The following is a 15,114-nucleotide window of genomic DNA, read 5'->3' as shown; positions in this document are numbered from 1 at the left end:
TAAAAAGACTATTACCAGAAAATGGATACTACCAGAGTGTCCAACAATTATTGCATGGAGAAACATTGTAACAGAAATCTACAGAATGGAGCAGAGCACAGCTCATGTTAACCAAATAATGGAAACATTTCTTGAGCACTGGCAAAAGTGGTGCAACTATGTCACAGATAAATGGCCTGATTGTATTTCTTTACTTTATTGAAAATTATTTCTCACAGTTTTACTAAAAATTGTGTTACTATGGTATTATTTCTGTTTTCATTTCTATACTTGAATAAGTAAAATAATAAGTATACTGTCTGCCACATGCATAGAATATGAAAAATGTAAATAGGTGTATGTGAGATTCTGAACACTAATAAGAATACAAAAAGAGATTATAAAGTTAGGCTCCATAGCTCTTACATAGTAGTGCAGTATCCTATAATATTTGCCTCAGATATGTAGTGAAGCAGAAGTACACAGTAAGATTTAATATTGAATTGAGACCTATTCTGATACTTAGTTCCCACCACTGATCACACAGGCAGACAGTATATTCTCTGTTTACATTGCACCATACATTCCTGTCATCACTGTGTAAAGGTTTACATAACAGCCACTGTGTCAATTCTTCTTGTTTAGTTTTTTTGTAAAGATCAGACGTTTACTGTTGTCACCTCTATATACTGTGTGTTAAATTGTGATAATAACCATAAACAGATACATATTTTACCAAAATAACCAGATACGCATTTGAGCCACATTTCTATCCACTGGCAAAAGTGGTGCAACTATGTCACAGATAAATGGCCTGATTGTATTCCTTTACTTTATTGGAAATTATTTCTCCTGGTTTTACTTATAATTGTGTTACTATGGTATTATTTCTGTTTGTTCATGTGTGTGTTTGTTTATTTTAACTTCTACACTTGAATAAGTAAGAGAATAAGTATACTGTCTGCCATATGCATAGAATATGAAAAATGTAAATAGGTGTATGTGAGATTCTGAACGCTAATAAAAATACCAAAAAAAAAAAGAGATTGTAAAGTTAGGCTCCATAGCTCTTACATAATAGTACAGTATCCTATAATATTTGACCCAGAAATGTAGTGAAGCAGAAGTACACAGTAAGATTGAATATTCAATGGAGACCTATTCTGATACTTAGTTCCCACCACTGATCACACAGGCAGACAGTATATTCTCTGTTTACATTGCACCATACATTCCTGTCATCACTGTGTAAAGGTTTACATAACAGCCACTGTGTCAATTCTTCTTGTTTAGTTTTTCTGTAAACATCAGACGTCTACTACTGTCTTACTACTTCTTTATACTATGTGTTACGTTGTGATGTCCACATTTCACCAAAATAACCAAATACGCATTGGAGCCACGTTTCTGTCCACTGCGTCACGCGCGAACACACGCGACGCATGTTCCTATTCCCGGATTGGTTGGAGATGCCGGGAAACCTCCTCGTGACATGTCAGCCGGTATAAATACTGTGAGCCGCTCTCTGCCATCGCAGCCCTGTTTTATGAGGGAAAATGTATCGTCTCGGCCAACAGTATACCTTCAAGATCGCCTTCAATTCCTTTTTATCCGCTGTGCCACGGGAATATTTTCATTTTACGAGACAATATAGTAAAAGCTGGTCGTGTATTGGCTGATTTTGGATCAAAGTATATATTTATCAGCACGAAAATGCCGAGGACCAAGAAGAAGAATAACAGGGGTAAGTGAGCGAGCGGCCGCATTGCTTCGGCCTTGCTTGTTTGCCTTCTCTATCCTGACGGTAGTTGTAGTTCTTTTCGGGTTGTCAGTCCGTTGAGTGGAGTAGTACGTGTTTACAGTTGGGACTACAAATGTCAAAACACAAAGCTAACTAGCCGTGGCCACACAAAGCATCGCTCTTACAAATACAAAGCACCATACGACAATATACCCTTGCTTTATATTTATTGAAACACTGGTTTAATTATCTTAAACAAACATCTATTTCTCACTAAACCGTATTTATCGTCGCACTTTACAAGCTAACGTTAGCTAGCTAATGTCAACTCCCCACTAGCAGGCTATCGGTTTGGTTGCTAGGTAAAGTTGATTTAAATAAATATACTTACGTGGCAGCTTGACGGCGTTGAGTGTTATTATTGACTTTATAGACGAATAAATAACTTTGTGTGTGTTGCAAATCAAAGGCAGTATTTTAAGTGGCTCAAAGTCTGTACAACGAGGTCGTTTAGTATTAGATTTACCTCAATTGCTCTTAGCCGAATTTGTAGCTACAAGTAGCCATTTCCGACTAACGTTGACTGACTTTAAAGTAGCACGTATGGCAGATAATCGTTTGTACATGTGTTATTATTGTTTTGCCAAACAAGGCGGACATTTTGGGCTCGAAAGAGTGTGGTGGAAAAGAGGCGGTGCCCGATTCTCAGAAATCAGCTGTCGTGTGGGGAGAATCCACGTCAACACTTAGAAATAACCTAAGGTGGCTTAAATGGCCTTTTAAAGTCAGCTGACAGTGCTTCCTATAGCGTTTAATCATGGCTTGAAATATTGAAGTACGTTCATTCTTGCCTTGTGACTACATTAAGACCTATTCTCAGAGTTAAGCTTACCAACATGTGGACCAGGGGTGAGTTCAGGTCAGGTCAGAGACGCCTGTTGTGTCTGGTTACAGTGCACAGCCATTGAGGAAGCAGTTTACTGCATAGTCTTTAGTCTACTGTAAGTTTTTCACAACTAATTCAACTAAAGCTTTTTATTTTTGAAAATTGTACAGACTCAAGATTTTCACACCCTATTTATCTGCAAATTTTCACAACTCCCACACATATAACTTCAGTAAGACCTTTAAAAATATAATGCTTAGACTGGCAACCATGCTAGTATTTAGTGTTTTTGGTTGCTTTTTCCAACCGTCTTCCGAATGCTCTCCTTCTGGACTGATAATCACTTGTACTGTCTGGAGTGGACTTGGAAAGAATAATTGGCTCACTTATTGCCCTCTGTGGCACATTTGCTTACTCCTGTATTTTAGGACTGTACCAAAACCATATGTGTGTATTCTAAACAGTAGTTTTGCACCTCAGAGTAATCCACGTGGCAGATTGTCAGAGCTTCTGTCATGTCACAAAAGTTAGTCATGTTGACCCATGGCCCTCCAACCTGAACATAATGTTGTGTTTACACATGTATGGGTTGCCCTTGACACTGACAACATGGTGCATTTTCAAGTGAGATAATGAAAGTGCAGCAGGATAAGGCGTGCAAAGGACACAGATTAGATAACTGCAGTATTTGCTACAGTACCTGTGTGCAGCTGGGGTTATATAATGAGCTCAATCAGACCTGCTGACTTATGTCTGTTTGTTTGTTTTTTTTTTCAGGGGGGCAGCATGGAAATGTGCAGCCCTTCAGTGATGAGGATGCCTCCATTGAGACCCTCAGTCATTGCAGCAGCTTCAGCGACACCGTCAGTGTCGCAGATGAAGGTAGGTTTGTGCATTCTACATCTGGGTGTGCAGTTGTTTGTAATGTAAATGCTACAGTATGATCTTGCGAGTATGTGCTGGCTGAGTTGTCCGTGGGTGTGTCTGCATTTTATGTACACTCTATCATCAAAAAGGAATGTACTAGAGTAGTTTATCTCTCCGTTTGAATTTTGCCGTAAAGTTTCTTATAAATCTTTCAGTAAAGCTTAGTTGTTGTTTTTTTTTTTTTAAATCAAGTCTAGGACCTGCTAAAAGTTACAGAACCCTACCATGAATTGTGCAATCACCAGATGTTTTGTGACCAATAACGTGTATGAATTATATGAAACGCATCATGCAAGTGTCTAAATCTTTTGGTGATGCCAGGTGGAGAGGCCAGTGAGGACGCAGCCCAGGAGGATTTCCAGTACAAGCTGAAGGGGTTCATAGACAGCACAGTGGATAAGAGGTAATTAAACTACCTGCTTTTCAAACACATTATCTGATTTTGGCATACAGACTGTATCATGTCTCAGCTTTGATGAATTTAAAGTTGAGTGTTTTTTTTCTACAAAGACTGCTGCATGAAAGCAAACTAGAAAAAGCCTTGACATTTTTTTTGTGATTTGGGAATCTTTTGCCCACTGAGAATGCCATAAGACTTCGAAACGATGGTACAAAAATTTGAATAATACCCTTGAAGCATTAATGAAGAGCCTCCAGTAACGTGGGTCTTAAGTAGGTAAACACTACTTTAAAGGCTCATTTCTGGGATGGGTAGCCAGAGTTTGGAGTTGCATTGTAAATAACAGGAGAAACCTGTTATTGAATTTGTCAAGTTTCAAATGACATGTGGCAATTAAATTTTAAGCATAAGCAACACGAGATATTTTAAGTTTAAAAGTTTAAACAGTTTAAATTCTCTTTTTTGACTACCATCTCTTCATGTTCTATATATGGAAAATGAGAAGGTAGTCACTTTGTTTTGATTTTGTTAAGCTTTTACATAGTCTTAAATGTTACCTTTTATTGAGACTAACTTTATTATCTGACCATTTCTTCATGAAAATGTATTTTATTATGGCACATAAATATCATGCATCAGTCAGGCTTATACTGAAGGAGATACATGATTTGTATAATGGCAATAATGACTGTTCGTGTATCCGTTTCCTCAGTGCTAAGACCCGACAAGGGGCGCTGGATGGGCTTAAGACGGCAATGGCCACACGGATCCTTTATGAGTTTATCTCAGAGAGAAGGATGACCATCACAGACAGCATCGAACGCTGCCTGAAGAAAGGTACCAGAAAAGATAATTAAAATGGTATTTCAACAGTCTGGTTCTGTCTTAATATGCAACCGCAGATGGAGGGTTTAGTTGCCTTTTTTTTACATCATTGCTGGTTCTTAAAGTGGTAGATGAAATGGTGGATTAAACTCATTTTCTATAGTTTTACATGCCAGTAATTTCTAATAGGATTTATTGGTAATTTCTGGATGATATGGTAAAATTGAACACCTCAAATATTTATTTTTTAAATTTCCTCTGAATTCAAAGTAAAAGGAAGTGACCACTCTTCTGTCTATCAGGTAAAGGCGAGGAACAGCGGGCAGCGGCTTCTTTAGCCTGCCTGCTGTGTATCCAGCTGGGCTCGGGCATCGAGAGCGAGGAGGTGTTCAAAAGCCTGAAACCCATCTTCAAAAACATTCTGGTAGATGGATCAGCCAACATACAAGCCAGACAGGCTGTAAGTAACTGATATTGAGATCAAAGCAACACATAATATTTTACGATGCTTAAAGAATGCATTGACACTTAATCAACCACATAGTAGCAGGTGTAATATAGCTGTGGGATGTCAACTAAAGAAATCCCTCTGTTCCCCTAATAGGTGGCGACAAGTCTGGGCCTCTGTACTTTAGTGGCAGAAGATGACATTTTGGTAAGTTTATGATCCCTTTTGGAGTATTTTCTGTGGTCTGACACCTCTGGGCCTGAGGGCAAGCTGCCATTAGGTCTCTTGAACAACCTCTCTTTCATTTGTACTCATTATCGTTTGTGACATTGTGCCTCATTCAGTTCAATTAGTGAAGGCAACAGCACTGGCAGCTGAACTCAAATGCGTCTTGAGTAATTAGTCACAAAGTCACAAACACGTTATTTGTGAAGACTAATTTTTTTTCTCTCTGAAGTGCTTTAAAAAGCTTCCAGCATTTAATTTTTAAAATTGAAAACGCCAATCTTCCTATCCCTAGGACGTGCAGGCTACCATGGAGTGCTTTGAGAGCCTGTTCACCCGGTCCTACGCGAGGATGGATGGTACCTGTCCTTTGATCAATCCGCAGACGAGCCAGCTCCACACCAACGCCCTGCTGTCCTGGGCTCTGCTGCTCACCATCTGCACTGCCAGCCAGCTCAAAGACATCCTGCGCAAGTAAGACCCCATTGTCTGTATTTTAATTTCACTGTTAATTTTACAGTAACCACCGGTTTTATTTTACTGCAAACCAGTCGCAGCACTGAATTTGTTTTTCTTGTGCAGACACCTGCCTAAACTGCCAAGATTGTTGGAAAGTGAGGACGTCAACATGAGAATTGCTGCAGGAGAGACCATTGCTCTTCTCTTTGAGTTGGCAAGAGACATGGATGCTGTAAGTTTTTGTCAATGCAGTAGTACAGTACATTCAAATATGAGAACTAAACTTGGGATTCAATGACTGTTGTTGAATGCAAAGGGGCTGGAATTTTGTCTTTTTGCCTTAAATTGCTAACTTGACTGTTCCCATATATATATATATATATATATATATATATATATATATATATATATATATATATATATATATATATATATATATATATATCTATATATATCTCTCTTACACTAGAGCCCGACAGATATATCTGTGGACAGATATCGGCCTTCCAAAGCCTATTGGTGTCTGTGTAAATATTGTCTGATATGTGCCTTTCTGAAAACAGTTTTTACACAATGTATAATGCAGAAAACATTGCATGGCCTGATTTTAGAAATGGTGTTTGTACTTGATTTTGTTCTTTGTTTCTTTTAATGGTCAGCAATTGCCTGTAACTTAACAGTAATGACGTTTATTCAGCTATTTATTTTATTCCTATTTTTTTCTCAATTATCATTTATAGAATTGGATGACAATAGCATACATTGTTTGAATAATGTATAATAATGTTAAATATTAAAGTTGTATGTTGGAGAAAGTAGCTCTCTGGGTACATTTGCAGAGTGGTGAAAAACTTGTTTACAATCCACATAAAAACTTTATTTTCATTCCATCTCAAAAATTACTATATAGGTTATCAATGAATTTTCACCTAATATCGGTCTGGCTCTAATATATACACATTTTTTAAAGGTTGTCAAGTGTGATACCACCTTTTACTTCTCCGTTGGTTATGAATGCAGTATTTTTCTTTGTGTCCCTTCAGGAGTTTGAGTTTGATGACTGGGAAGAACTGTGTGACAAACTGAACGCGTTGGCCACAGACTGCAACAAGCACAGAGCCAAAACCGACAAGAGGAAGCAGCGGTCGGTGTTCAGGGACGTACTCAAGGCTGTGGAGGTGGGTGTTCACCTTGGTTTGCTAGGATTTAGATTTGTCTTTTCCTCTTACCCTGGGTGTCCTACAAGAACATAGAGATTCTGTGTTTTAAGTTATAATATTAATAATAATAAACTTTACTTGTATAGCACTTTTTTAAACAAAGTTACAAAGTGCTTTACAGACAAGAGATAAAAACTACAATAAAACAACAAGGCAAAGTGCAATGCAGACAAGTTTGAATTACAAATGTCAAAACATAGAAAGTTGAGTCAAATTAATAGTGCTTATTTAATTCAATTATCTCTATTCTTTCAGGAGGGTGACTTCCAATCTGAGACCATTCGCTTCGGGACGGAACGCATGACCATTGACAGCTGGATGAGAAAGAGGACGTATGATGCCTTCAGAGAGTTTGTGGGCTCTGGAATGAACTACCACCTGCAGGTAAGTCATGCATTTATGCTATAGTCTACAATAATTGAATGAGTCAATGACTCAAAATGTAAATGCATGCGAGCAAACACTTTAATTTTATTGCACTGTGGAAGCTGGATGGGTTGGGTTGCATGTAACGGGAGCTCTTTCTCCTGCACTGCGCTGACACGGCACTAAAAGCCAATGAAGATCTGTAGGCCTGCCTGATGCAGGAAGACAACCCTTACAACTTGATTTAAGATAATGTTGTGTATTGTAGAAAAAAACCATTGCGAGTAGCTGGTTGGAAAGTAGTCTGCACCTTGGCTGGCAGCCAGTTCTTGTGGAAAACTGCAATATTTCACAAGTGAAGATGAGACAATGGAACATATTTCAGAGCACGTAACACTGTAAACATCTACAGTTAGCGAGCTGCTGTTCAGATTCTTTTTTTTTATGCATGTATTGTCTTATGGCCAAGTGTTTTTCTAATCAGTTTTGTTTTTATTCAATCAAGGCAAATGAATTCATCAGAGACGTGTTTGAACTGGGACCACCGATGTTGGTTGATTCAGCCACAATGAAGGCCATGAAAATCTCTCGCTTTGAAAGGGTACGTGTACATGCTCAGACTACTCAAACCTTCACATTCAAGTTGGTTAAATAATTGATTTGTGCAAAAAGGCACTTCAAACTCAGCATTAAACATACTGTATATATTTTAATCTTATTTTTATTTTTTCTCGACTGTTGAATTAGCTTTTTGTTTCTCTCTCTTCCAGCATCTCCACAACTCTGCTGCATTCAAGGCTCGGACCAAGGCCAGGAGCAAGTTCAGGGACAAGCGGGTGGACGTGGGAGAATTTTAACCTTTTTTTTTTTTTTCCTCTTTAGTTTTTCACTCTTAATACTCTATTTATCAGGCTTCCCTGCTTTTTAGATGAATTGTCACGATTTTGTGTCTCTGTATTCCTCCCTCGAGATGTATGTTTTGAATATCAAACACTGGGCCTCTGCAGACTTGAAAGGTGGCTTTATCACAGATGCTGAGCTCTGTGGTGGACAAACTGCTTCAAGCCCACAGGGGCTGAGTGTTTGATAATCAAACATTAGATTTTGATTAACTGTAATGTATCCACACATACAGTGGTGTTGTACATATAGTGTATATTTGTTTGCTCCTTGTGTTAATATTCATTATGTGGCCTTTTGTTTTGTTTTTGAATATAAGTTATATAATTTTTCCAGCATTTATCTTGCACCATGTAGGTCTAGTTAGTTCATAGCAATGTCCAAACACATGTTGTGACTGATCTAACCCTTCAAATTTATATTAAGCTGCACTACCTTGTTGACCCATTGCAGGTTATTTCTGTGGATCTTCGGTGAATATTGTGTTGTCTTTTTAGTATCGGGTATGTAATCTAAAGGGCAAGGATAATTAAATAAACACTGAAAAGCTGTTAGAAATGGATCCCTAATTGTTCATGTTTATTATGTATGTAACTGACACAGTGGACCAGATTCAGTTGATCTAAACATTGATTGGCTGCTCAAAGTATCATTTTCCATGGTTGAAAATAATAAAAAATGGCTTGAAATTTCAGTGAACACCAGAAATCTCAGCTTCTCTTTAAATCCTGGCAGATATATGAAGGTCATTTACGCACAAAGGATCAGTACAAATCTTATTTATTGCTACTTGGACACAAAGTGAAGGATCTTGCAGCCAAGGTGACAGCAGCATTATAGTGAGAGTGACTGAGGAGTGGACCATCCTACAGATATGAGGCTCTGTGATGGAACCTCTTGGGTTATTGATACAAGTTTGCCAGTAGTGAAACTGTTGAGGGTGCAAAGGAAATAATGGAACTCCAACATACATTGCACACAGTATATTTACACCCCCCAGCTCCCAGTTTGAAGGCTCCTTCTTTTATAAGGCAGTAAAAATAGTCCATAACGGCAGCGAGCATCACATGATAAAGGTTAATGTCACAAAGCTGCAAATAGTCCCATCAATAATGTTGGCCAGGTTCCCAGGAGTTCGAAGAACACATGAGCGTCCTGCGATCGATGAACCCATTCAGCAGCCTCATACCTCGGGTGGAACAATATTACCTTCAGGAGGAAGCAGCAACATGGACTTGATACATTTTTTTTTTAATAGCCTTTTTTCTTTTAGCCTTCTCTCCGGAAAACAATTTCATACGTCCACCAGACTTTGAAAACTGCCTGTCCTTCATAATTAAATCATATAATGCATCACTACAAATACAGGTGCATCTCAGTAAATTAGAAAATCTGAAAAGTTTGTCAGGAATTCAATTTAAAAAGTGGAAATAACATTATATAGATCCATTACACACAGAATGAAACATTTCATGTCTTAAGTTATTTAATTTCTTCTAATTTCTAAATTCTTCTAAAACCTGCGAGGTCCCTATTGGATTTCGAATGATTTTTTTATTCTTCTACCCAAATGATCACATTTTTCACTGTCTGAACATACCCCAAAACTCATGAAACTTTAAATATAAGTCACACCTGGCGAAAAATTTTATAATGCTGATTATAAGTGCTAGACCACTTTACTATTTGGTTGAATGAGTATTTATTATGAGAGGTTGCCGTCGGGGTGTGTGCTTTACAGGGGCTAAAGCAACTAGAAATATCCTAAATTAATCAACCAATCAAAGAAATCAAATACTCTTCAAAGTGCTTTTCAAATCATTAGCAAAACCAGAATGTCATAATTAGTCAAATGTTAAAATAAAGTAGAATTCACAATGGTAAACAATATGATGTCGATAAAACTATAATATCTGTACATATCCCTATTTACTTCAAATCATGTCTATATTTCCATATTTCAGTTTTACTCTATTTGTACATATCTATAACTTAAGACTTGCATTTGTATTTTATATTGTTTACTTAGTGTAACATCCTTTTTTACCTTTTTACCTTTATTTATAGACAGGATTACTTTCTATTCTAATACAGCAGCAACTCTCACAAGAAATTTCCCCCGAGGGATCAATCAATAAAATATTTCTGATTCTTATCCTAATACACTGACTATGGATAAGACTCTTATCCATAGTCAGTGTATTGCCCAGGGGGTGGGCAATTAATTTTCCCAAGGGGCCACATGACCAATACCACAAAGGTTACGAGGGCCGGACCAAAACTCTGAACTAAATTCTGCTCAGTATTTATTTAATCGCTTTATAAAATACAGTAAATTATCTGGTTTTGAGCTGCTACTGATAAAAATACATGTTATGATAAGACTGTTAATGTGGAGTAGGCATAAATCAAATATACCAGTAAAAAGTAGTAAATACTCCATTCACTTTATCACTTTTCCATTTATTTTAAACACAACTGTAAATTACCTTTAGCAAGGTTCCTATTGGTGTTTTTGTGTTATATAGCTTGTTTTTCATGTTTGTGCATTTTCTAGGTGTTTTACAATGTTGTGATGCTTTTATTTTGAAAAGGTGCTGTCCAGTGTGAAACGGGTGCTTTAATTTTGAAAGGTAGTGACAGGAAATAACAGGTGGAACGGTTAAATGAAAAACGAACGGTAAATAATGAGTGCATTGCAATTCATTTAAAGTTGATATAAAGTATGAAAAAGGCTTCAATAGTGGCTGGCTGACAGGGCCCAAGGTTTGTTAAAGTTTATTTTCTTCTGTCATATTTATTAGTGGCTATATTTGTTGTCTTAACTATAGTAAAAGTGCTCGTTTGCTCAAGTGCTAATGCTAATGTTTGTTGTTGTTTTCCCACCTCGTAGCTCTTAAGGTGGATTCACAATGTGACCAAGTAATTTATTAACTTGTTAATTGTTAATTTATTAACTTTATGCAAAAAGCAATAGGTCTTTTTTTACAAGATACCTCGGTAACTCAGTTATACGTAAATCGCCTTCAAAATAAAAGCACTGCGGTTGTATTGATTTCTAATTTCTGGGTAACCTCACGCGGGCTGCCCAATGCCCAGGTCTGTAAGAGCCTCAGGAAACTCTACTTAAATAGAACCCTGACTCTTTAAACTCCTTTTCTGAGCATTTCATTGCTTCTTTTAAAATCGCTCATTTTTATGTAAATGTCTTGGTCTTTAACTCGTCTCTCCATTGTATGACTTAGAATTTTTAATTTTCTGTTCAACCTTTTTAATGTGTTGTCACACATGCTGACACACAGCAATCTGCATCACTTCTTAGCCGCCTTAATCACACACAAAAATTTTGAAGGGCATACAAAGAGAGAGTAAATGTGTCTGGGACCGTCTGCTCAGCCAAATGGTTCGCTGTAAAGCTCTGGCTGTCATTTCTCATTTCTCCCAGAGCACTCTATTGTCTTCTGACAGAAAATGGGAAGTTGCGGGCGGCTAGTCTGCAGCTCCCTGACATCAGTGGTTGACTTAACATCTGTGGGTCGAGACGATGAATCTCTGTGACCTGAGAGGAGGACTGAGGGGTCGACTTGACCTCTGCTTGTTCTTGGATCAGTTAAAGCTTGAGAGAGAGTTTCACTTATTCCCTCTGGATAGCTTAAACGGCACAGTCGTAATTGCACTTTTCACACAAAATTCTTTCAGCCCCAGCAGGTTTTATTCTGATCAAGAAAGAAAACCCGAAACCGCACAGAATTGTACTTGCAGGTAGTGAATACATTAAGAATCCGTCACCTCTTGAATATGTGTTATTCAAATGATTTTGGGAGGATGAATATTAAGCATGGCAGAACTGTAATTTTTAGGATTTGGGCTTTACAATTTGCTTTGCTTCAATCCTCTTTGGTAGGAGAGGAAAAGATGGACAGTACACTTTCTCAAATACCTGAATAAGTGCTAGAAATGGACCCTGACAACCTGGTGGTGGATTAACATCATAAAATGATCAAGAACATGTAGACAGTTATTTCTATAAAAGCAAAAAATGCACACGAATGCAGAGGAGCTGTCTTTTTATTACACATACTACTTACTTGTCAGCAGATTCGTAAAGAAACTGTACTGAAGCACACATTTTACCTCACTAAAGCATTTCCATATTACTTTATACTTCTACTAAACCACATATCAAAGGCAAATATTGTACTTTTTACTCCAGATTACAGTTTTTCATCCCCTTTCTGTCCAGTAAAAATCATGATAAAGATGTGTGGATTATGAATGTTTGTGATAAACTGAAGGATGAAGACTTCCTTTATGTTTTGAGGAAAATCTACTTCTTAAGCTGAATAAACTCTTTAAAACCCTCTTGGATCAGCTGGAAAACGCAGCCCATGAAGCTGTAAACAGGGCTGTTTTTATGCCCACTAAAAGCCAAAACATTTGTGGTTCTTACTTTTGGGTAATTTAAGATCATCTTATGTTTATATGATGATCTTAAATTACCCAAAAGTATATAAGGATCCAAAATAAAACATACATATTAATGCAGCAGACATTTTAATCCAAAATATCATATAATAGTCAAACACTGACGGGAATATATTAGTGCACAGTGAATACTTTTGTTGTTTCAAATATATTTGTTGTGAATTTATTGTGTTTATTAAGAAAAAAAAAAAGCAAAGCATACATCAAGATAAATAAGATATCAGAAAGACAAAATAAAGCAAGGCCATAAATAAAAAATATATACAGTATAATATAATAATGTCAAACAACAGAATATAGAAAAAATAAATAAGTAAATAAATAATTAAAATATAAAAATAATAAAAATGTATAAATATCATACCATCAAATTCCACCTATTTGAAAAATCAATAAATAAAATCATGAAATATATCATATTAAATTAATATAATCAGTAAATAAATAGAATAGAATATCAATAAAGTAAAATAAGATAAAATAAAACAAAATAAAAAGGATAAAATAGATAGAAGTCCCATTCAAATAATTCACAGAGACAACAAAAATTATAATGAAAAATATTTAAAATAAATATGAAAAAAAATAAAAAAAAGCAAGGAAAAAATCTCATCATTAATAAGTGCATAAAGTATGAAAAGTTTAAAAAAAAATTAATTAATTGATTGTATTCATTTTATTAACAATTTTCTTCAGTTAATGTGCAATCTGTTAATATAATTGTTTTAATTATTATTGTTTTTGTTAACACTTTTACTGATAAGTAAGCTTTTGAATGCAGGACTTTAACTTGTAGTGGACTTTTTTCACAGTGTGGTAATAGTACTTTTACTTAACTAATCTGAAAACTTCTTTCATCAGCGGCTAGAAGCTGAAAGTCCCCTTAAAGCTGAGGGGAACTGATAATTCTCGGTGGGTCCATCACTGCTATCAGCCTCTCTCACATGCACATAATCATTTAATCCATTGTTAATCTAAAAATATTGATTGCAGCACTGTTTCCTTGTGAATATAATACTTGCTATTAAAAAAACATATTAGTTTCAGGTGTTAGTTTTCTCGATTGAAAACACATTCATGGCTTTTTTTCCCCCGTAGATACACATTATCATTTGATTAGATCCTCTCTAACTTTGGAACAGGTAGAAAGGAATGTGCAGAATGCTAATCATCCATTGTTATTATCCCGATTTCATCATAGTCTGTTGTTTGCAAAGAAAAAACACCACTATGTAATTAAGAGGGATAAATGAGGAGCAAGATATGTGATAAGGCATCTTCAGTTTAATCAATAATTAGTTTAATTTGTGTGCCCTTATGCATTCAGTGCAATTTACAAAGCTCAAAACTCCACTCTGAGCATCAGTGCTGCACCGTCAGAGCTCAGAGGCAGTATTTAAGGGGAGGCAAATGCTCTATACCTCAGCTGATTGCTGCCATTGACTGTTTGATATGATTGTGATTGAAATGAGCATTTGGTTGCAGCCAATTGACCTTTCAAGGCGATTGATTTTAACTGGGAAGCCCTATCTATCACTCAGCTGGTTGTTGTAACGTGGCTTTGTGTTTGATTAGCTGCAATAAGCAGGTTGTTGCCACGGCTGGTTAGACAATCCCATGTTAAGTTTTCCATTCATTGTGAGGGAAAAAAAGGCCTGAAGCCAAAGCACTGAGCATGTGTGGCATTCCCACAACACACACACACACACACACACACACACACACACACACACACACACACACACACACAATCCAGATGAATGTTTCCAATAGCAAACCAGGTTAATGCATTTATTCCAGTTGTGTGCCTCTGGCGTCTCAGCAGCTGTTACTGTGGCTCCTTCTATACATCAGCCTGTTTCTCTGCACGTCTGACACTAGTGTGCCACCCGTGAAGGCTTCCCCCTCTCCCCTCCTCCTCCCCCTCCTCCTCCTCTCTCCAACATCTCCTTCTCCAGGCCCCAGTCGCTCCCCGGAGCGAGTCGTATACAGTAGCTATCACGATGAAAAATGGAAAGAAAGATTAGCGCCACTTTGTCACCGAATTGTGTGTTCTCCATCCCAACACGCCGAGGGGCTTGTTGTTGTCACTGATTAAATGGCTGCTGCCTGATGACTTCAGTTACGCTTCATACATACTCTCTGTCACTCAGTCGGTCGCATTCACATGGAGATTTTTTTGTTGTTGATTTTTTTAAACAATATTTTCATTTCAATTTTAAGTTCTTTATCAGAACATATACATCAACATGC

General features: G+C 37.0%; 1 protein-coding gene across 1 annotated transcript; it reads left to right on the top strand.

The window, feature by feature from the left end:
• Positions 1-1,520: 1,520 nt before the first annotated feature.
• On the top strand, positions 1,521-9,075 carry ifrd1 (interferon-related developmental regulator 1). The gene is made up of 12 exons (XM_059326301.1): positions 1,521-1,723; positions 3,384-3,488; positions 3,855-3,936; positions 4,646-4,770; positions 5,061-5,218; positions 5,363-5,413; positions 5,727-5,905; positions 6,014-6,122; positions 6,934-7,068; positions 7,366-7,494; positions 7,982-8,077; positions 8,247-9,075. Exons 1-12 carry the CDS (start codon positions 1,693-1,695, stop codon positions 8,331-8,333), a joined length of 1,287 nt encoding a protein of 428 aa, XP_059182284.1. The 5' UTR covers positions 1,521-1,692; the 3' UTR covers positions 8,334-9,075.
• The last annotated feature ends 6,039 nt before the right edge of the window (positions 9,076-15,114 follow it).

This window comes from Centropristis striata, chromosome 22 (assembly GCF_030273125.1).
Source record: "Centropristis striata isolate RG_2023a ecotype Rhode Island chromosome 22, C.striata_1.0, whole genome shotgun sequence".
Lineage (NCBI taxonomy): Eukaryota > Metazoa > Chordata > Actinopteri > Perciformes > Serranidae > Centropristis > Centropristis striata.
This window is presented reverse-complemented; position numbering and strand designations above follow the sequence as displayed.

Bases quoted from the DNA above. Each gene is read 5' to 3' on its own strand.
- ifrd1 (XM_059326301.1), top strand. From the start codon at position 1,693: ATGCCGAGGACCAAGAAGAAGAATAACAGGG. The intron at 3,489-3,854 runs GTAGGTTTGTGC...TGGTGATGCCAG, and splicing joins CGTCAGTGTCGCAGATGAAG to GTGGAGAGGCCAGTGAGGAC. The intron at 4,771-5,060 runs GTACCAGAAAAG...TCTGTCTATCAG, and splicing joins CGAACGCTGCCTGAAGAAAG to GTAAAGGCGAGGAACAGCGG.